This window comes from Physella acuta, unplaced genomic scaffold, assembly GCF_028476545.2.
Source record: "Physella acuta isolate Inbredline_101_S28 unplaced genomic scaffold, ASM2847654v3 ptg000797l, whole genome shotgun sequence".
NCBI lineage: Eukaryota > Metazoa > Mollusca > Gastropoda > Physidae > Physella > Physella acuta.
The window spans coordinates 360194-381615 of record NW_026732315.1 but is presented as its reverse complement, the minus strand read 5'-3'; the positions used below and the strand labels follow the sequence as shown (position 1 = coordinate 381615).

The 21422-nt window shown below is 37.7% G+C and overlaps 2 protein-coding genes across 3 annotated transcripts; both read right to left on the bottom strand.

Annotated features, from left to right (window-relative positions):
• Nucleotides 1-73: 73 nt before the first annotated feature.
• On the bottom strand, nt 74-5633 carry LOC131951086 (uncharacterized). Of its 2 annotated transcripts, none has more exons than XM_059313370.1 (5): nt 4467-5633; nt 3409-3544; nt 2564-2721; nt 1484-1814; nt 74-422 (listed from the first exon to the last, which is right to left on the bottom strand). In XM_059313370.1, the coding sequence occupies exons 1-5, from the start codon at nt 5621-5623 to the stop codon at nt 90-92; spliced, it is 2115 nt and encodes a 704-aa protein (XP_059169353.1). In that variant the 5' UTR covers nt 5624-5633; the 3' UTR covers nt 74-89. The 2 variants fall into 2 exon arrangements, with proteins under 2 accessions (XP_059169353.1, XP_059169354.1); XM_059313371.1 differs by having other exon boundaries at nt 3409-3535.
• Nucleotides 5634-7227: 1594 nt separating this feature from the next.
• Nucleotides 7228-21333, bottom strand: LOC131951079 (SWI/SNF-related matrix-associated actin-dependent regulator of chromatin subfamily A member 5-like). The gene is given in 24 exon segments (XM_059313357.1): nt 7228-8393; nt 9290-9502; nt 9826-9960; nt 10361-10477; nt 10957-11082; nt 11214-11327; nt 11488-11721; nt 12031-12179; nt 12321-12453; nt 12716-12868; nt 13086-13207; nt 13334-13423; nt 13566-13702; nt 14453-14562; nt 14744-14812; nt 14918-14992; nt 14994-15050; nt 15345-15500; nt 15760-15939; nt 16036-16136; nt 16249-16349; nt 16473-16648; nt 16810-16896; nt 21190-21333. Coding segments are annotated over 24 exon segments (3060 nt in total). The 5' UTR covers nt 21241-21333; the 3' UTR covers nt 7228-8219.
• Between the last annotated feature and the right edge of the window lie 89 nt (nt 21334-21422).

Genomic DNA, 21422 nt, shown 5'->3' with positions numbered 1-21422 from the left:
TTTTGTGATTTATAAATATAAAGAAAGCTGTGTATGTGTAATATATATATATATATATATATATATGGTGCCGATCAGACGCCTCCGATTCACTTCCGCTTTGAAATGCTACTCATAATTTCGTCGTCTGATGGATCGTGGTGGTCACCAGACTCCAGATCAGTGCTCACCACTGACCCCTTCGCGGGTGAGTCGACCCCGACCCCTCGCATGTCGGGTGTGGCCAGCGCGAGGTCAGCGCTGGGGGTCAGCTGCCGCGGTGTCGTGTTCTCGCTGACCATCACCTGGACCGTTGTCGTCTGCGACGGCTGCTGTTTGCTGTCGCCGACGGAGAAGCAGGAGTAGCCCAGGCTGTTGATCCAGTACGCCGCCTTTGCGCAGGCCTTGCACGCGCAGCTTTTGGGATGGCGTTTGTTGAGTTCCTGGAGGAGGAGAGTCAGGAACGTGAACATCTGAACATAAATTTTGTCAAACATCTGAACACTAACTGTGTCAAACATGAACATCTGAACACAAATTATGTCAAAGGTGAGCATATGAACACAGATTGTGTCAAATATCTGAACACAAATTGTGCCAAACATATGAACACAAATTGTGTTAAACATATGAAGACAAATTGTACCAAACATGAATATCTGAACACAAATTCAACATTTCAACTCAAATAGTGTAAGAGGCCTTATATTTGTAGGATTGAAAAGTGTTGATTTTTTATTGGAGGATTGAGCGGACTTAGTTTGGATGAATGTGTTTGGTTTTGGTTTTCGAATGAGTTGAGATATCATGGATTGGTGTATTTGAGATTGTGATTGGTGTACGGATGAATGTGATTGGTTGGAGTGATGATAAATAAAGTGAGCGATGTTTTAGTTGGGGAGGGGGGGTGTTAATAGTTGGGATTGCCAAAAAAGTGTATGGTATTTAATTAGAGGTGGCGGGAACAAGATGGATTTTAATTAGAGATGGCGGAGTCTAAACGTGTGTTTAATTAGAGATAGTCGGGACAAATGTGAAACGGTAAGATGGAATGGTTGCGCAATTAGTGGCGTGTACCAATTAGCAGGGCGGAAAGAGTAAGGGGAATTGGACGATACTGCGTGCCGCCATTCTTCTTCGTTCTTAATTTCAGTGTTGGAAGCGATCCCCTCCAACACAATTAAGTACACGTGTCAACTGATTATGCGCTATTGAGGCCATTGACTCCGATTTCAGCCTGCTTTTCTTTTTGGATTTGCTTCCATAGCCTTTGTCCAATCAAGAACAAACAACAAGGCAGCAGTTGTTTGATTTTGGAGTTGTCTATCCTAGAATTGGGCCTGTCCCCAAATAACGAGCCTCATCTGCGCGAGGTTTGAACGCGAGATTTTTCGGTTTAGCAAACCATGAGCTTTACTCGGCCACGCCATTGAAAGTCGATATCTTTCCTTAACCCTCCCCCCTCCCCCACCCCTACCATCACCAATCGTGACGTAGACCTTACCTCGGCCAGCACTGGGGGCGTCTTGTACCTCGGGCTTTGCTCCGCCGGCTTCATGCGGCACTTGAACAGCTCCTCCTCGGACTTGGCCCTGCCCACCTGGGAACTCCTGATCCCGGAGTCCACTCTCTGGTCCCTGCCGTCCACCTCCTCTTTACGCTTCGATCCGCCTGGCGCGCGGTGACCTTGCTCGGTGTCAAGGTCGTCCCTGACGTCAATGCTGGTTTTCTCTACGAAGGCGGCTGGAACCTGGACGTATCTCTCGCCGGCGGGCAGCTGCTCTTCTGGGTAGAAGTTGGACATTGGTTTCGGGTGGATGCCGATAGCTGGTAACCTGAACACAAATACATTGTCGTTTCTTATAGATGGTAACCTGAACACAAATATATTGTCGGTTCTTATATCTGGTAACCTGAACATTGTCGGTTCTTATTGCTAGTAACCTGAACATTGTCGGTTCTTATAGTTGGTAACCTGAACACAAACACATTATCGGTTCTTATAGCTGGTAACATGAACATTGTCGGTTCTTAAAGTTGGTAACCTGAACATTGTCGGTTCTTATAGCTGGTAACCTGAACATTGTCGGTTTTTATAGCTGGTAACATGAACATTGTCGGTTCATATAGCTGGTATAATGAACATTGTCGGTTCTTATAAGAACAACGGAATAGCTACACACTATCTTAAACATTATTAATTTAGGCTTGTATCACTGTAAGCAGAGTTTCTATCAGGCATCTCTTCGTCTACCTCCCCCCCCCTTCCCCTGAACGAAGTAGAATTTATATAGAAAATATATACTTTTAATTTCAACTAAGAAGGGTTCACTACGACTTACTGACTTAACGGCTCACCCATTCCATAAATGACGTCATGCTGATTTATTTTTTTTTTTTTTGCATTTTCAGTGCACCCTTCCCCCACCCATTGTGTTATTAGTTCATCCTATACCCCCCCCCCCCCCCCCCACACACACACACACTTTCCCCATGCCCCAACCTGTCACAGCCCAACGACAAAACAAGTAATAATAATTCATATCAAAAAGAACAAACCACGGATGCCCACCCCTTACCCTACCTGGTGTCCGTCTGCTCGCTGGCTTCCAAACGTGGCGAGCTCATGGCCGACCTCCTCGGCTGGGTAAGACTGTCAGACGACTTGGGGCCGCTCCTGGGACTCGGCTCTTTCTTTGACTGCTGCGCCCGCCTCAGTCTGGTCCGCTCAGAGCTTCTCTTCTGGTTAGGTGAACACAAAGCGGTGTAGAGTCAGTTTAAAGTCAACGGAAAAAAGCGGTGTAGACTCATATTTCAAACCCCACTATAACAAAATATATTTAACAAATAATTTTCCTTTTTATTATTATTTTTACACGAAATTTTAAACTGTTATTTTTTTTTCCTTTTCTTTTTCGTTCTTAAGTTTAGGATTGGAAGGGATCCCCTACAACACAATTAAGTACACGTGTCAACTGGTTATGCGACATTGAGCCCATTGACTCGGATTTCAGCCTGCAAGGCAGTAGTTGTTTGATTTTGGAGTTGTCTTTCCTAGAAGAGTGGCTGTCCACAGCTAATGTCAGCTAACGAGCCTCATCTACCCGAGGGTTCGAACTCGAGACTTTAGCAACCATGAGCTTTGCCGACTCGACCACGCCGACCCCTTTTATCCTTTCAAAACCATGCGGTTAACCTTAAATTGAATTTACTGCCTGTCTTCAAAAAAAAGGTAGCAACATACGCCACAAGTAAAAACGTTTTAATTTTTTTTTTCTTCTTTAATGTCTCCAATTTTTTTACAATTGTCACCAAAATACGCACTGTTTAACTGTAATAAGTTACCTACATCCTTTTTTGCGTGTCCTATCACTGACTTATTAAAACAGCAGACAAAGAATCCAACCAAAAGACGGTTTTTAACGTTACCTTTTCTTTCCTTTTCCCGCGACTAGTGGACCTGGCTAAGGCGTCAGATTCCCACTCCAGGTATTCTTTCCGCCTCAGTCTGGACATGACGTGTCGGTATTTGAGGTGAAGGTCCCAGCGTGACCCACTGGGGAAACTTAAAGTGAGAGAGAGGGAGAGGGGGTGGTGAAGCGGGCGAGATTAATATATATTGTATCCATTTGCTTAGTTCCAATGTCTGGGGGGGGGGGGGGCACTTGTTATTTTTGGAGGGGCGGACTAAAATTTCCGGGGGCAGACGGGCGAAAACTGTTAAAAGTATATACTTTCTATATAAATTCCATTTCGTACGGGGGGGGGGGTGGTAGACTTTCTCCGGTGGGGGGCGCTCTGGTGGGGTGTAGACCCCCCCCCCCCCCTCCCTCCCCCACAAACCCCGAAGAGATGCCTGGAAGAAACTCTGCAAAGTTCTAGGACGGCGTGGCTTAGCGTTACAACGATAGATTACTAACCCAAAGTCTCGAGCTCGAATCCGAGTTACAGTCAGAAGAACGTCCCCGAGTTCACGCAGCTGTGATGGGTACCTAACTCTAGTTATGGGTATAGAGCTGACCACACAAGGTGACAGTAACAGGTGAACTCTGCACTATGGACCGCCAAGCTCAAAAGTGGAACTTGACTTTAAGACGCTGTCGTGTTTTCTGAGTAGGGAGCATGAAAAGTGCGATTCTTTTTCAATTCCAGTGGAGCAAAGAAAGTCTACCGCCTATATGCAGAGTTTCTGCACCCCACCAGAGTCCCGCCCCCCCCCCCCTCCCCCGACAATATCAAGTGCCACTTCCCCTTGGCGTTGAAAAAAAATATAAAAAAACATTTCCATTGTCAACATGGGTTCCGAACCCACAACTCCAGTCGGCCACAATGTCACATATCAATTTTACAAAATGTAGTGTTGTTGTATTTTGAATAATTGATTTTGTTTTAGACTATTGAGGGACTAGCCTAGCATATTGCCACTATCGGCAATAAAAAATACTGAGGTATAGCTTCAACATAACAAAACAAACAAACGAACGTACCTGTTGTGGGACTGGCCCGCTGTGTCCGGCAGCGAAAACCTGCTGTGGTGCCGCACCATCCGAGACCTTTCCCGCGCAATCCTTACGCTGGCCATGGCGTGCTGCAGGCCCTCCGACGTGCCAAGCTTATGTTCCACAGGGAACCTGGTCTCGTCCCAATCCTGGTTCACCGGTTCGGAAAACATATCTCCAGTCGACCGGTTGTTCAGCGAGCAGGGCTGCGGCTCTTTTGAGACGTTGTCGGCGTTATTTTTCCCATGGAAAAACAACGTGGCTTTGGATGGTGTCCAGAGGATTAAATTCCGTTTTTGTCGGTTTTCCGTGACCCGGATGCTCTCTATTTGTGGGTGTGGGAGGTTGTTGTCGTAATCTTTACTTCCGGGCATCCCGCCACGTGCAAGCCAGTAGATCGGAAACTCTTCTTGCTGTGGAGGTAGTTTCCCTTGATTTATCCAGTAACTCAACGTCACGGGCGATCCCATTTTTATATTGTAGTTAAAACCCCCGCTGGTATTCTCCGACCGGGTCAAATCCGACGGCATTGAATCGCTGGCCAGGTAAGTTTCGTTCTTTGGCTTGCCTTGGGAATCACTGGAAATCCGATTAGACGTACCGCTCCAGCTAGACCTTTTACCCAACCCCGTATCGGGGGTTAAAATTCTGGAGCCCTGCGACCGAGGAGGGAACATGGTCGAGCACTGATCCGAAGTTGTGAACAGGCTCTCTTTCCCGAGCTCGCTTTCCAGTTGCTGGGATCCGAACCGCATGAAGTTTTTATTTTTGAGCCCTTCCATCCTGTTGCAGACGGCTATCTCCTCGAGGTATTTGAACCCCTGGCTACACTTGGAGAAATTACTATCCACCGGCAGCTCTTTGTAAGGGTTCCGGAAATCGATGGTGTTCCAAGTGGGGTTCGAGTCGGAGCCGTTTTTGTACGAGGCAGACGGTTCACTTCCGGTTGTGACAGTGGCCTTGGTGGTTGGCTCCTGAGAGGTCTCGGAAGTCGACATGCTGAGCCTCTTCTTCTGCCCGCTGGGAGGCGAGCGATTTTTGATTCGCGAGCTTCTGCTCTGGCCTTTCTCAGAGTGGGTGAGGTGCGGAATTTTTTTGTTGGATCCTTTGCTCATGGTCGCACTGCTCATAGCTGAAGTCGGCATAGTTGTTTTGTTTTTTTTAACTAGGCCAGCAAAGTTTTTTGAAAATTATTTTTATAGTAAATTAACTAAACAAAGAAGAATAAAAATTTAAAGAAAGTTCAACGCGAATTCATTATTATTGTTAAATAGACATTTTAAAATAGCATACGTAGACCTTTACTTATGCCACAGTATGTTCATTTCTGTAGAAATAATCGTACAGTTATTTAAAATGTATAAAAGAAAATATACGATGAATTTTACTTTCCCTTCCTAAGGGTGTTGGCCGGAAGTTGTGTGCGCGTCTGGGAATTCCCGCTGTTTTAAAATGTGCGTGCAACACAAAACATAGAAACAAGCACGAAATGTTTTTCTCAGTAAATATTTTTAAAAAATTATTTACCTATTTTCTTTGAAAAGAATTTTACGCCGTAACTAGTTTCTCAAGTGCTCGGGGTAAAAAAAATATTTAAAGTAACCCTTTTCGACCCGATGGTCAATAGTGAAGATGAAGTAGAGTTCACCTGCTTACGAGACCTCAGAATCTGAAAGGATAATGTTATTAGTTGTCATGCTCAGCCTCGTTTACTTTCTCTGACGTGAGTCAGTGTTTTAGGCATCTCAACCCCCCCCCCCCCCCCCCCCCATGAAATAAATTTATATACGAAATATATATAATTTAACCAGTGTCTGTCCTCCCCCCCCCCCCCCCCCTCCTCCCAAAAAAAATGTCTGGAAGAAACTGGTCAGAATTAGTGTAGCTGTGTTGACTCGAGGGGGGAGGGGGTCTAGGAACTGGTTATTCTTCTATTTTTTGTTCTTAATTGTAATGTTGGACGGGACTACTTTCAACGCAATTAAGTATTACGCGTCAACTATCGCGCCATTTAGACCATTGACTCCGATTTCAGCCTTTAATTTTTGGATTCGCTTCCATAGCGATTCATGCAATAATTACAAGACAGCAGTCGTTTGATTTTGGGGCCTCATCTGTCGGGGATTCAAACTCAGGACTTATTTTGGTTCAGCAACAATGAGCTTTACCGACCCCTACCACACTGGAGATTCGAACTTTCGGCTTATTAATCTACCCCTGGGTGTACCACGCATAAGAAGCAGCCATTGCAGGGGTTCACCCCCCCCCCCCCCATTTAAATATAGAGACCTCAGTGACTGGCAGCATTTCAGTAAAGATAACTGGAGATAACCCAGTGAAGTAATGGTGACATTAGCAAGGCACCAGCATGTAACACGTTTCTAATTTGTGCTCTGGACAAAATGAAAAACAGGTTGGACTACTGTCATCTGAGATTCTAAAAACTGAATTATCTCCCATGCATGTTTAAAGGTTAGTATCACATTCATTTTAAAAGACAATTTGAACTCGATATAACTTGGATTAGGTATGACTAGTTAGCTTGTGTAGCAGAAATAATAGCTTACTTTTTCCAGATCTTTGCACTAAATGTCTATCTGTAGCTTGTGACATACATAATCACTTAAACTCTTCGCTGAATTATAATTTTTTTAAAAGCAATTACACAGGTCACCAATGCTCTTTTCAACAGTAAGGAAGAACAACTCTGATAAGGGTAGAGAACTCCCAACATAAAATCAACACAGGATTATTCTTATAAACAGATTTATTTACAACCACAACAGATATATTCAGTAAAAAAACAACAGCTGATTACCTCACTGAACAGACTGAGCCTAGTTTTAAAAGTTTTATTTAATTCAAATAAATCGACATTTATTTCTGAGAAAATAAAACATGTACACACGACTAAAAGCAGTTTGTGATAAAATCATCATAAAAAAAAATCGATAATTTTGTCAAGATAAATGTTAAATATCTGAGGCAATGATACTAAAATACAAGGATGTATCAAAAATGGGTTTTAAACATTTAATCATTCACTCCCCATCATAAATTTTTAAATTCAATTCTACAGATCAATGCACCTAATGATCCCAAGACCAACATTTTGTGTTTGCTGCCAATTAAAACATTTGGGTACACTTGTATAATGAACTGTTTGGTGAATCAGAATAGGGGAAATTGTCAAGTAGCTGCACAAGTACTTACCTAAAGCCACTGTACAGGTACTAAAAAACCATTTAGTACATGTAAAGGTAACATGAGCCATTTACCACCTGTAAATGTATCAAAAGCCATTTAGCACCTGTACAGGTACTAAACCATTTAGCACATGTACAGGTAACGAGCCATTCGGCAGCTGTACAGGTACCAAAAGCCATTTAGCACTTGTGCAGCTACCTAAACCCATTTAGCACCTATCTAAATCAAAAATTAAGAGATGGAGACAATATTCAATGTGGTGGGGGGAATTAAAGACAGTTTTCTTATATACATGACAGATATGAAAAGGAGTCGTTATGAATGAAAACTGATCCTACACTAATGGCAATGTGTGTAAAGCAGCTCATGAAAACATGTTCTTTGAGATTCTCAGAGTGCCGGTGTAAGAAACGTCCCCAACATGCAGTCATTCCACGGCAGGCTGCAATCACTCCACATTAGCACAATATAAAAGAACCAAAACACGCCAGCCCGCACTCATTCCATCGTAGCCAACGTTGTAACTATGCAACTCTACGCCTTCTTCTTCTTGGCGCTGGTTTTAGTGGGTGTGTCATTATTTTTCCTCTTGACCCCCTTGGGTGCACCTTTGCCTTTCTTCTTCCTCTCAGCCTTCTCCTTCTCCTCCAGCTCCATGTTCTCTCTCTCTATCAGGGTGATCAGTGTGTTGCACCTCCTCTGTAACTCCTGCACATAAAGGTAGAAATATTTACCACAAACTAACATAACAATGGACAAGATAACAGGAGTTGAATTTTACTAAATGTCACACCTGTAGTGACTCCTATCTTATGAAAGTGATCAATCACTTTAACTTACTTTAGTAAACACATACTTTTATGCAAATAAGTGGGTTAAGATTTTAAAAATGTATAAATGATTATTAACAACATCGTCTGTTAAATATGCATTTATCTTGTGCAGGTTCATTTAAATGCAAGTTCAAATAATGTTTATATTAAAGCTAAGTTACTGAAATGGGGTTGGATAGGGTACACACTGCGCTGACCAAACTACACATAGACTACACTTGGAGTAAGAGAAAATGGCACAGGACAGAGGACACGTGAGATGTTTGGTTGGCGACCCTTACCCCAGCACGGGTGCTGGGCAGTGATGATGATGAAAATTACTAAACTTTGGGACAGTGGTGATGAAGGTTACTGATCTATCTTGATCAGATAACACTGACGAGTGAACAGTTGTTTTGAATTACAGTTTGAGTAATAAAAACAGTTAGTCAACCTTTCATCACAAACAGAATTTTAAATTCTAATCTACATTTGGCATGTGAAAATTAGTAAAACGCATTTTTTTAACCAAAATTTGATAAGTGACATGGACAAAAAAAGTTCTGGAAAGAATGACACACTAAATGCACTATGCATGTAATTTCAGTAAGATAAATACTGAATATTATAAACTGATACAATTTACATGGAAGGGATGGTTTATTCATATTAAAAATCTAAAAAAATTTAGGACACTGACTCTGACATAAAAGCACTGTATGTCAATGTACAGACCAACAAGCTGATAAGTTTCCCTTTAAAAAAAAGAGTAAAAATAGAATCCGTACTAACCATAGCCGTCCTTGATTTAATGAACCAATCAAATCTGAACTGGGGAGCCTGTCTGACAGCTTGCCTCAGCTCATCGTAGACGTTCTCCTTATCAAAGCCCAGCTTGTGTAGCATACACACCAGGAACCTGTCCTCCTCTTCAGTGTAGTTTTTACCTTTGTTTGTTCCGTACTGGATTCTGAGTTGATGGAATGGTGCTCTATACCTTGACATCTGGAAAAAACAATTTTTCTTGTAACAACTATGATGGTGCACTGTGAGGGATATATAAAAGTAAGATGAACATTGAAATGAAATATTTTAATTGATGAAGTGTAGCAGTGTGCTAAGTATCTTACAATACCGTTGACACTGTTTTAATTCAGATGTTCTCAGATGTAAATAAAACTAGATTGAAGGGGGGACAAAAATCTACTAAACAAAATGTTATAATTATTAACACATGATAGGTTAAAAAAAAAGGTGTATCCTTGTGTCAAGCTGTGTTTACTATTCAACTTTAATCTTAGTAAAGAAAAAAGAAACACAACACTCACCTTGGCATCTAAAGCTTTCTTGATGCTTATTCTCCTCTGTATCCTGGCCTCACCCCTCTCAATCTGAGCCATGATGCGCTCTATATCCTGCAGCTCATTGCACCTCTCCCAGAACACACTGCTGTACTGATTCACCTGGTAAACAGCAATCAACATATACACATTATTTAGCTCAAAAATTAATAAGTGCACATCAGTTAGCTCAATAACAATTGAGTACACATCAATTTAATTGAACAATCAATTAGCTCAAGTTTCAACATACTGTTCACAAATTGGTCCAGGTGACATTAAATTTACACATCCAAGTTAACTGACTTAATCACCCCTCTGTAACTAAATGCCTTACAGATACTTCCCAGCATGTCCTACACTGGCTTTACAAACTACCATATTAGTTCACCAAAAATCATTGGCAGTCAACATACACACCTATATTTAATAAGACACAACAACCCATCTAAAAATAACTCAGTGCCTCATAGATATTGTCCAACACACCAAAGACTAGCTGTAGAAATGCCGTCAACATTACCTCCTCTGGTGTCTTCCCCTCCACCTCTCTGGCTATACTCTCTATGTCATCTCTGCCAAACTTTTCATTTGCCTTGATGAACTGTTGGAAGTCTCTTTTGCTCCAGTTTGTAAAGCCCTGCTTGCAGAAGACAAACAAAATCCAAATCATAACATACATGTCTTATAGTAAGAACCCACATACATACGATAAAAATCTCATAGTTGGTAAGAACCCACATACATAACACACATAACTACCGTGCTTTTATTGCTGTTTTACTATTTTCCAAAGGATTAATGTATTTTAAAACTATTTTAAAAATTATTTAAAACAAAAGTTGTCAGTAGTGTCTCCATTAACTTACGCACTGAGGAAGGTTGTTAAAATCGGCTTTAGTACCAAATGAGTTAATATATAGAACTCCCTATACTAAAAAAACATTCTAGATATCTTCTGCCAAAATTTACGTTTTTGCAATTTCATTTTTTCCCTTCAAAAAAATATTTCCCCCAAAATTATTTAAGACATTAAAGAACTCAATGCCTATTACAGAAAAACCAAAATGTTTGAACAAATAATGGTTTGAGTAAGAGAAAATTTAGGTAAAGCAATACCTCTTTCAACAGAGTTTCCTTTTCAGCAAGCTCTTCTTCATCTAGTGGAGCAGACTGGTCAATTTTTGCTTGTTCTTCCTTGCGGATTCTGTCAGCATCAGCACCAAACTCAGGATTCTTAGGCACCTGTTGTTAGATTTTAGCATTATAATGATTTGAAAGCATATTTATAAAGCATATAAGAATTTTGAAGCTTGGTAAACTAGACAACTAAATGAAAAAGAAAAGGTGATTTGTATTGGCAAAGGTCTACTAACCTTGTATCCAATAGTTTTGCGGAAATAATAGATTTCTTTATCTAACAGCTCAAACAGCCTAGGTGGGAAAAACTGGAAATCTTGAATACTAGGCTGCTTGGGTGGTCTTGGAGCCTGTAAAGAAGAAAACAAGTAATATTTCAATAGTGAGAGAAAATAGTTTTTCAGTTTAATATATAGTACAAATATTCAACAAACCTCTGAAGTAGTATTTAAATAGTGAAAGAAAATAAGATTTACAATAAAAAAAAATATTACAAAATATTCAACAAACCTTGGGGGCTTTAGGTTCACTGACACGCAGGGCCTCTCTGAAGTAAGCATCCACAGCGTAGTTGGCTTTGCGCTCTCTCTTTGGGGGTTCAATCCAGGCACCAATGGTACCCAGCTTGTGTTTCTCCCTGTAGTCCTCACCCTCAAATTGGTACACACTGTCAGGGGCGTCCATGGTGAAAGTACGCAGACTGCTCTCACCAAGTTGGTCCATCTTCTCTTTCAGCTCTTCTGTCTGTTAAAGTTAGTTATAAAATTAAAAGACTCATCCAAAAAGTATTTTCATTAGCATCCAGATGGGATACTGTTAAAAAAAACTTTAATGTTGGTAATTTCAATTTTTTAAACATATAATAGCAAAATTATAATTAAAAATCATATAAACATTCTATAACTGAACCAAAGCACTTAACCTAATCGACCACCCAAAAATATCAAAATTAAGATAACTTACAGGAAAATTTTAAGATAAAAACCAAAACCTTCCATTCTTAAAATCACTAGGGTAAATCTATTTCTACCAGAATGTGAAGAAGTGACTGACCTTTTTCTCACCCCTGGCAAGGATAGCATCAATATCTTCATCTGTGATCTCAGACTCTTTAGAGGCAAACACATGGCTAGCACCATGTCGAATCATGTTCAGCACCTCATCTTTCCCAAGTTTGTTTGTATTCTGGTCCACCAACCGACCTGGAAACAAATTAAAAACTATCAATCCTTGGACATAATCAAATAAATAGTGACACATCAACAACAATGTTAACCTTGGGGCTTAATTTATGAGTACTTACATTAGTGTTGAAAATTTTAATGAAATAACAAAGCAGTTACCTTGCTGGATGACCACATTGTCCAAGCGCAATTTCATTTCAGCCCTCTCCACAATTCTTTCTTCTACAGTATTTTCTGTAATAAATCTAAAAACTCGCACTTGTTTCATTTGACCGATACGGTGAGCACGATCCTAAAAATAGAAACAATCCAGCATAAATAATTTTAAAACTTTATAATCAACCCTAATTACTACACATTCTGAAATGGATTATAAACAATAATCAAATCACATAGCAGAGTCAGTATAGAGTTATATTTATAAAACAAAGACTGATGTTTCCATACCATGGCCCATTCTGAAATGGATTATAAACAATTATCAAGTCAGATAGCCGCTTTAGTAGAGTCTGTATAAAGTTATATTTATAAAACAAAGACTAATGTTTTCATACCATGGCCTGCAGATCAACTTGTGGGTTCCAGTCAGAATCAAAAAGTAAGACAATGTCAGCGGTGGCAAGGTTAATGCCGAGGCCACCAGCCCTGGTACTCAACATGAATATGAATTTGGTGCTGTTTGGGTGATTAAAGTCTGAAATAGATTTCTGCAGAAAGAAAGTCACAATGGTGTTACAAAACAATTCTTATTCAGTGTGAGAATATTTGCCTAAATCCCCTTATGAATCTCAAGATTAAAATATTTTTTTTTAAATCCATTGAAGTTTAAACTTAAACAAAATCAAAATGATCTGCGATCTTTATAAAATATTATTGAAAGATTTTCTGCCTAAAGATTTAGAAGTTGATTTATTAATAAAATACCTGTCTTTCTTCATGTGGTGTCTGGCCATCCAATCTACAATACTCATATCCTCGCCAGAAACAATAGTCTTCCAGGATATCCAACATTCTTGTCATCTGACTGAAGATAAGAACCCTGGAGTCTAGAATAAGAAGAGAATGATAAAAAAAATTAATAAATATTATTTTCCAAACTAGGCAATTCATGATAACAATTTAACCCCTAAATTTTTTAACAATAAGCTCAGAGCTTAAAACACATTTCTTACCATTTTCCTTCACTCTTGGCAATAGTTTATCCAGAATAACCATTTTTCCACAGTTCTCAACTAAATGGTAATCTGTTGTGTATGGGGGACCTAAAATAAAACAATAGAAATAAATGCTCAATTAAACATAATTAAAGTTAAAAAATGGAAACAAAAAGTATAATGCATTTTCAACAAATAAATATTGAGGCACTGTACAGTTCATCTTAGTGCATTAATGTTGAAAACATACCTGGCTCCATGCCATCAAAAAGGTAAGGGTGGTTGCAGCATTTTCTCAGCTGCATGAGAATGTTTAGAAGTCTCATCTTGTCAGAGCGACCAGCACCGTTAACAACATCAATATCCTTCATTAAAATTTTAGTGTAGCTGCAATAATAAAAATACTATTGAACAACACTGAGGACATCAAGTTCCTTTAACAAGGTTTTAGTGTAGCTGATATATCAAATTCTATTTCCTATATGTGCTGTTTGTTTGTTAATAGATAGACTGGAGCTGTTTTTGCTAAAAGTATTGAAAAATTATTTTGTGTTTTCTAAAATAAAATTATGAAATGACTACTGTAAATAATCAATGCAAAAAAAAATTTGAATAATTTATTGCTGTGGTGCAGTTACAATTAAGTCAATATTAGAACAACATTTTTAACTAATGTTTATAAAAATTCAAGCATTTTAATGTGCAATGAAAATTTTGCTTTTTTACACAAATTTAATTAATAATAATTTCTAGATTTCTAACTTTGGTATATTTTTAGACCCAAAGTGTTTCTAAAACATTTTAAAGTTGAAAGATGTGGGAGGGGGCTTTTTCATATTTTTAACAATAATTTTATTAAGAGGTTGTAAAACTGTTTGGCAAAAATACTAAGTTTGTAAATAATTTGGTATTCATGTTATGTGAAATGTGCTCTACGTTTATGGGAAATGATTTTCTAAACAACAAATTTGATGTATAATAAAACATTTGAATATTGGTGTAAGACACTCGTTGGCAGCTTGATTTGTTTCTGCCATTCTTTTACTTCAGCCTAACAAAATAGACTTCTGCAAACTTTAAAACTAATTGTTTTGTTTTATTTAGAGTTTGAGAAAATAAATGTTCAAATACACTCACAGCTCTCTTTGCATTTTGCTTAGACCAATAAAAACTTTGGTTTCTTTTTTAGGCAGCAATCTTTTCTCCACATCAGATTTGATTCTTCTGAGTAAAAATGGACGGAGTACCTGGAAAAGGAATACATTTTCCAAACATCAAATTTACATAGGAAAGAGTTAGAGCACTTTAACAAATATTAAACAGCACTTAATAATACAAATGTTGATCAAATAAGCCTAATGAAATAACTAGCAGCAGCTAAAGTGAACTGTTACAAAACTTAACACAAGAATAAATAAAGCCACTCACAGCATGTAATCTCTCAACAAGCTCTTGATCACCAAAGCAGCTGTTCGCATTAAACCAAGCATCAAAGTCCTGCAGAATAACAAGTTTTAGAGCATGAATTCCATTGTGCAAATTAGCTCCTTATGAATGTACTAAATAAGGATGATTGCCTAAAGCAAAAAATGTTTCATTTACCTGAGAGTTGTTGAACACATCAGGCAGAAGGAAATTGAGAAGGGCCCATAACTCATGAAGGTTATTTTGCAGCGGGGGTACCAGTCAGCAGTAGACGATTTGTTGATTTAAATTCTCTTACTATCTCTGACAACTACAACATGAAGAAATACATTATTAAACATCACTTTCAGGATTACTAGACACATAAAAAGAAATTACGTTACATACTTAGCTAGCATCAGTAGGTTAAAGTGGTTTTCTGAAGTTTCCGTAAACCACATTTGTCAATATGTTTAACATATCTTAAGCTAATAAATCTCTTATCACAATTAGGGACCAGCAAATTTTTATTTACTAAATACTGTAACAAGATGTTAAAAATAAAAAGCTTAAGTCAAACTGATCATTAAAGAAAGACAGCAAAAGTAAAAAACATTTAACTTACTTTAGATTTTTCATTCTTGATCCTATGGGCCTCATCAATGACAATGTAGCGCCAATTAAATTTTTTCATGACTGACTTCTCTCTGATACACATTTCGTAGGATGTGATGCAGACATCCCACTCACCTGGTACTAACACATCTCGGATAAAAGCAGCCTAAGAAAGAAAATGTAAAAAAAATATTTTTAAATTAAAACTAAAAAAAAAAAGATTATTTTATTTTCTGTTGTATCTTGTATAAACAATTGGCAGTATAAACAATTGGCACTCTTATATGGTATCTAGTTGAAACAAATATTATGAAAAAAATTAGATTCTGCAAAAAGAAATTATAACTGTCAACTTAAGTTATTGTATTACAAAAATTGCTATAATCACTGCTATCACATCACAAACTTCTATAAAACAAACCTACCCTTTTTTCTGCATCACCAATCAAGCATACAGCTCTAAGAGATGGACACCACCTCTCACACTCTGCCTCCCAGTTGGCCAAAGTTGATTTTGGACAGATGACCAAATGTGGAGAGGGTATGTTACGGTAATGCTTCATATATCCCAAAAGAGATATAGTCTGTAGTGTTTTTCCCAAGCCCTGTAAAACAATATTTTATAATACAAAATAATTTCCTTAAATTTAAAAAAAAAAAATGCTTTGTTAACAATTATCTACATTTTCAAAAAGACTAACCATTTCATCAGCCAAGATACCATTAATGCCATTTTCATATAAAGAAATCATCCAGTTCAAACCCCGAATCTGATAGTCTCTCATTTCTCCTCCTTTAACATCTGTGGGGAAAGAAAACTTAGTTAAGAAAAGGGATTTTTTTTCTGTAGAGTGAAATATAAACCTTCATGAACTTGGTCAAATCAAGTTGACAAAATGTATAAAGTAGCCTACATGAAGGACTGGCTTCAAAACGGAGAAGAACATTTCCAGACTTCTTGGCTTCTGTTAGAAGTTCTTCATCTTCTTCTTCTTCTGTTCTTCGATGGCGATGACTAGAAGATCAGAAAACATTGGAAAAAAAATTCCAGCATTATTATTTTACAATTAATTGTTTTATCAAACCACTTATTAATAAAACTATGTTAAGTCTCAACCATTACACTAATGATACTTACTCCCCAGCTGCCACAAGCTTAGACTTTTCATCATTTTTATTTAATCTGGGTCTGCCCTTCATTTTTAATGGACTGGTGGGACCACCCCCTCCAGCTTGAGCACCTGTCTGCATGAAATGGGCAAACAATTCTGTCTGCTTAAGCAAAAAGTTAAATCTGTTGCTTCTGTCTTTTTCCTGAAAGTATTAATTGCAAATGAATAAAGAGGAATTAAAAAACCAAACAAGTAAACAACATTGATATTTTTAATTTTTTTATAAAAGGACTATAATTATACTTTCTTTGGGGGTTCAGGCATGAAATAACTAATTTAAATCTATTAATGTTTGCAACATACCAGTTTTTCTTCATAGGCTTCATCTTTAGGCCCTGGTCTAGGTGGAGACTTGAGTAAAATGGATGGTCCACTGACACTGGCTGGAGGCTAAGTACATAAAAATACAATTTAAACAGTGAGCTTATGTTGGGTTGTTTTTTTCAAATGTGTGTTCTTTTGACATTTCTTTCGTCGGCAGGCCTAATTTTTTTTAGATCTATATGTGGGGATTCATGGTTTCTTCAATTGCTTGCTCTGAAGAATTTTGTTTTATTAATTTCCTTTGACCAAGTCTATACTCACATATTGTATTGATCTGCAAGGATACCTAGATAAAAATAACATGAGCTGGCCATACTAAATACTAAATTCAGTCAGATCAATAGCCTTTGACCAAAACTAATTAGGCCTTTTAATAATTATTATTAGCCTAAGCTTGTTATTTTGAAGCCTATATGGCATTTAGTGGCTGAATATCAATACCAAAGCTGCAAAGCACAAACATAGAAGTTCCAAAATCAAGTAATGGAAAAAGACTATCAGCACAAACATATAAGTTTCAAAATCAAGTAACAGCTTTAGGTAAATTCTGATACACCTTAATTATTAGCTTAGTTGCTAACTCCTATTTCCAGTAGTCGTTACTTTGCATGCTTTTTTCCCATCCATCGTATTTACTTGCTCACGCTTAAAATTTTAGGAGCTACCAACATACTAACTGAAGAGCGGACTGGTAATTTGATAAGATTAGATTTCTAGATCCAGAAAAAATATTGATTAAGAGTGCCACTTGCAACAACTGGTTGTCAAGTTGAAGTGTCCAATTTATTTACTGACAATCAGATATAGAACTCTATATCACATATCTTATACTCGCCCTAAACTTACTAATAAAACTCACTAGACTCTAGATCTAGTCCTAGAAGAGTGGGGCCTAGATCTAGAATCTAGTCCTGGTGCAACAAACAAATTAATGAAATGCATGCTGTGTACAGCAATTTGATTTACGTCTATTCGTCATTAGTAATAAACTTAATACTCCCTATAGATTATTGGGTAAAATCTTAGTTTAGCGTCGTAAATTCCTACGTAGCTAGTAATGTGCGATGAACGTAACTAATGAATATTTCTTTCATTTGGCCATATTTATGTCATATTTTACATAATATAACAGATAACTGAATAACAAATCACAATCCATTACCAAACCAGTCATAAATATCCTGGAATAAACTTTAAACTACCCCGTTTGAGACAACAATGAGTAAATACAAGCTGCGGCCATGTTTTGAAAACAATAAATTGTCTATTCGTATGTCTTTTGTGTTGATTTTGTGGTTTAATATGATTGTTTTGTATTGTTTTAATATATGCCTGGGGGTCGTCCATAAATGTCGTCACATTCGTAGGGGGGGGGGGGGGGTCCGTAATTTTGTGACGTTGTGTGATGAGGGGGAGAGGGGGGGGGGGTTCAGATGGTGCGACGTCACACTTTTGCATTTTAAAAAAGCAACGTTAGAAAACGAATTTTAGACGTTATTATGCGTTTTAGAAAACTGTTTTAATACATTGTAATAACAATTGATTAAAATACTCTATTTTGACAGAGTTCAGACAAGATTTTGGAAAAATATAGCTGTTTAAAAACAATTCAACTGCAATTTTGAGGGGGGGGGGGGGGGGGTTGTAGGCTGAGGTATGACGTCATTTTAGGGGGGGTCTGGCTTTTTGTGACGACGTGTGACGGAGGGGAGGGGGGAGGTTAAAAAAGCGTGACGTCATTTATGAATGACCCTCTGTATAGTAATTTTTCTTTTTTTAAAATATAGTTGACATGAATGACTAATAGACCTTTTCAGACTTAATAGTGTGCATCCAAGACCACAACAATTGTTGGGAGGTCGAACTTTTGAACACTTTATTTGCAGTAAGCAAATCAATATTAGATCACTCATAAATGACGTCGCTCTTAAGATAGTAATGACAGCGTGCATTATTACAGAGCAAACATATGAACATATTGTTTCATATAGAAATTGTGATTTGTGGTGGGGAGAGGTTGAGTAGAACTCAGCGATGCGATTTTGGAGACGGGTCAGGGTTTTTTTTTTTTCGTGAAAACAGGGGATGGTTGTGGGAGTAAGACCAGCTGTAGAAGTATGACGCGTCATTCATTGGTGATCCATTTTCTCAGTGGGGACGATAGAACTATTAAGAAGGGTCAAAAAATGTAAAAAGCTTGCTGAGTCGCATTTCTTGAACCCCTCCTTTTCACTCCCCCACTTAGCACATCGTCACCGAGTTAACGCTCGCACGTGACGTCATGTACCGGTACCGCCGACCGTTAGGCTAATTTTATAGAAAAAAAACAAAAAACAAGCACTGCCTTTTTGACACTTATGCGAGATTTAATTTGATTACATATGTTGGTGTTCAATTAAACAGCCCCTAACATATCTATCACTCGTCCATTTAAACATACGTGGTTGTTTCTGCAAGCTTGCTGTTTTGAGACTTTCAGCCCTTTAAAAATGTATTAAGCTCTCACCGTATAGAACTAGACTACACATATTAAGCTCCAAAAGAAGCTTGGTGAAACCAGGATGGCCGTCCGATTTTGAAGCTGCTCTGCGCTTTATAAAAAGCACAATAAACGATAAGATGACACTTATATTAAAGTAAATTATAGTTCTGAATCTTGATACATTAAAAGTGATATTCGGAAATTAAGAGCCAAACAGTCAACATATTTCAATTTGAGCCCAAGAAAATAAATTTCCTTAAACAATGGAACGTTACTAAATTTTCGCGCAGTTTCGCGAAATTGAATTATTTGAAGTATTTACGTCATCTTACAAGCGCGAAAGCCTACTGGTACTCTAACGTGGCCCATGCTAATGGCCGTATTCCTAACGCCCCGCATTAGACACGGTTTATTCGTCGGCAGGCATTTGGTGGCAAGCCTTTTTGACGGGGATAATGTGTTGAGGCCGTTTTGCCAAATGTCTTAAACTAGCAGGCTTGCAACATTTGTGATGATTCGTTTTGAGCAAGGTAAACATATACTATTGCTTATTTATTGTTATTTTGATTGAACAAAGCATTATAGAGGTTCTCCATCAATGACCTAGATATTTTCCCCGTTCACCTCCTTTCATGAGACCGACAAGTCATAAATTGCGGAGCCGCCTTAGTTGACGTCACAAATCTTCACTCACTCCCGTAGCAAATCATATGTGACATCATTTATGGACAACCCCATATCACTTATTTGGGCATTTGATTTTGACATTTTGACAACAAAGGATAACCAAAATGTGTCTGACAGGTGGAGACTTGCGATCGACCATAATGACAACACGCACTTAAAGGGTGGAGTGGCTGATAATTTTAGATGATGTTTTACGAGGGAAGCTGGTGGATAATACATTTTGTCTCTCTGTATATATAAATGATGACAAACATTTATTGTTGTCAAAATTATGGTTAGAGAATTTAGATAAGGCAGAGTGAAGCGTAACGTTTTTACATTATGACTAGTTGTGACATCGACAACAAAAATATGATGGAGGTTGGGGTTTAATTAAGGTAAAGAGAACTAAAAAAAAAAAAACTGTCATAATTTACGATAGAATCACTAATTGAAAAGAAAAACCTGAAATGAAAATAGTGAACATTCAAACAACAAGAATAAACTCAAACTAGATCTATATAGTAATAGTAATGATCAAATAAACATTAGTACAAAAAAACTGATTTTATACATGGATACAAGTTGCATCTCACAATACTTCTAAAATTAATAAAGTTGTTTGTTAGGAAATTCAGCTTTTAAAGGGCAGAAATTTTAAAAATGCTTTGTAGGATGGCCTATACAACAAGACAATCATATTTAAATACATTTTCATACGAATAGAAATGAAAGGGAAGCTACTCTAAATAACATTTTCTTAAGATGGCTGCCGTTTTTAATAGCAAATTTACGATCTCGAACAGGGTTGATACATGTTAATTTCAATTTATTTAAATTGATTTAACCATCAATATTCAATGGTGATCTATTATTCAATTATCTATAATATTTTATTAAAATATACGAAAATAAACTCATATTTAAAGAAATATACATTAATTCACTCTCTCCCCCATTACTAGTTTTGGCCGAATTTACGACGCTAAACTAAGATTTTACCGATTATTGATATGCCTCGCCTTATTTTATTTTAATAAGTAGGCTAATAATAATTGTTTTGTATTGATTTTGTGAGTGGGTTGGGGGGGGGGGGAGGTTGGAGAACAACAGAAACAGGAGCCGGGATTTGTAGAATTGTTAATGTGTTGGATAACTACCAAGTCCATATAGATCTATATAAATAGCCATGTACTAATGTTATATCTCACCGAATCCTCTTGCTCTATATCATCAAGTCCATCTAACTCAGAGTCAGACATTTTATATCCAAATTTATATTTTATTTCTAACACAAAGCACCTTTGTGAATGTGTTTAGCGGTATGATTGCCAGATAATAGTCGGTGGGTAATTCTTTCATAAAAGTAATATATTAGTTTGCAGAAATGTTAAAGTTTCTATTCGTTCTTTTAACATTAAAATTTACTTTTCAAAATAAAAAT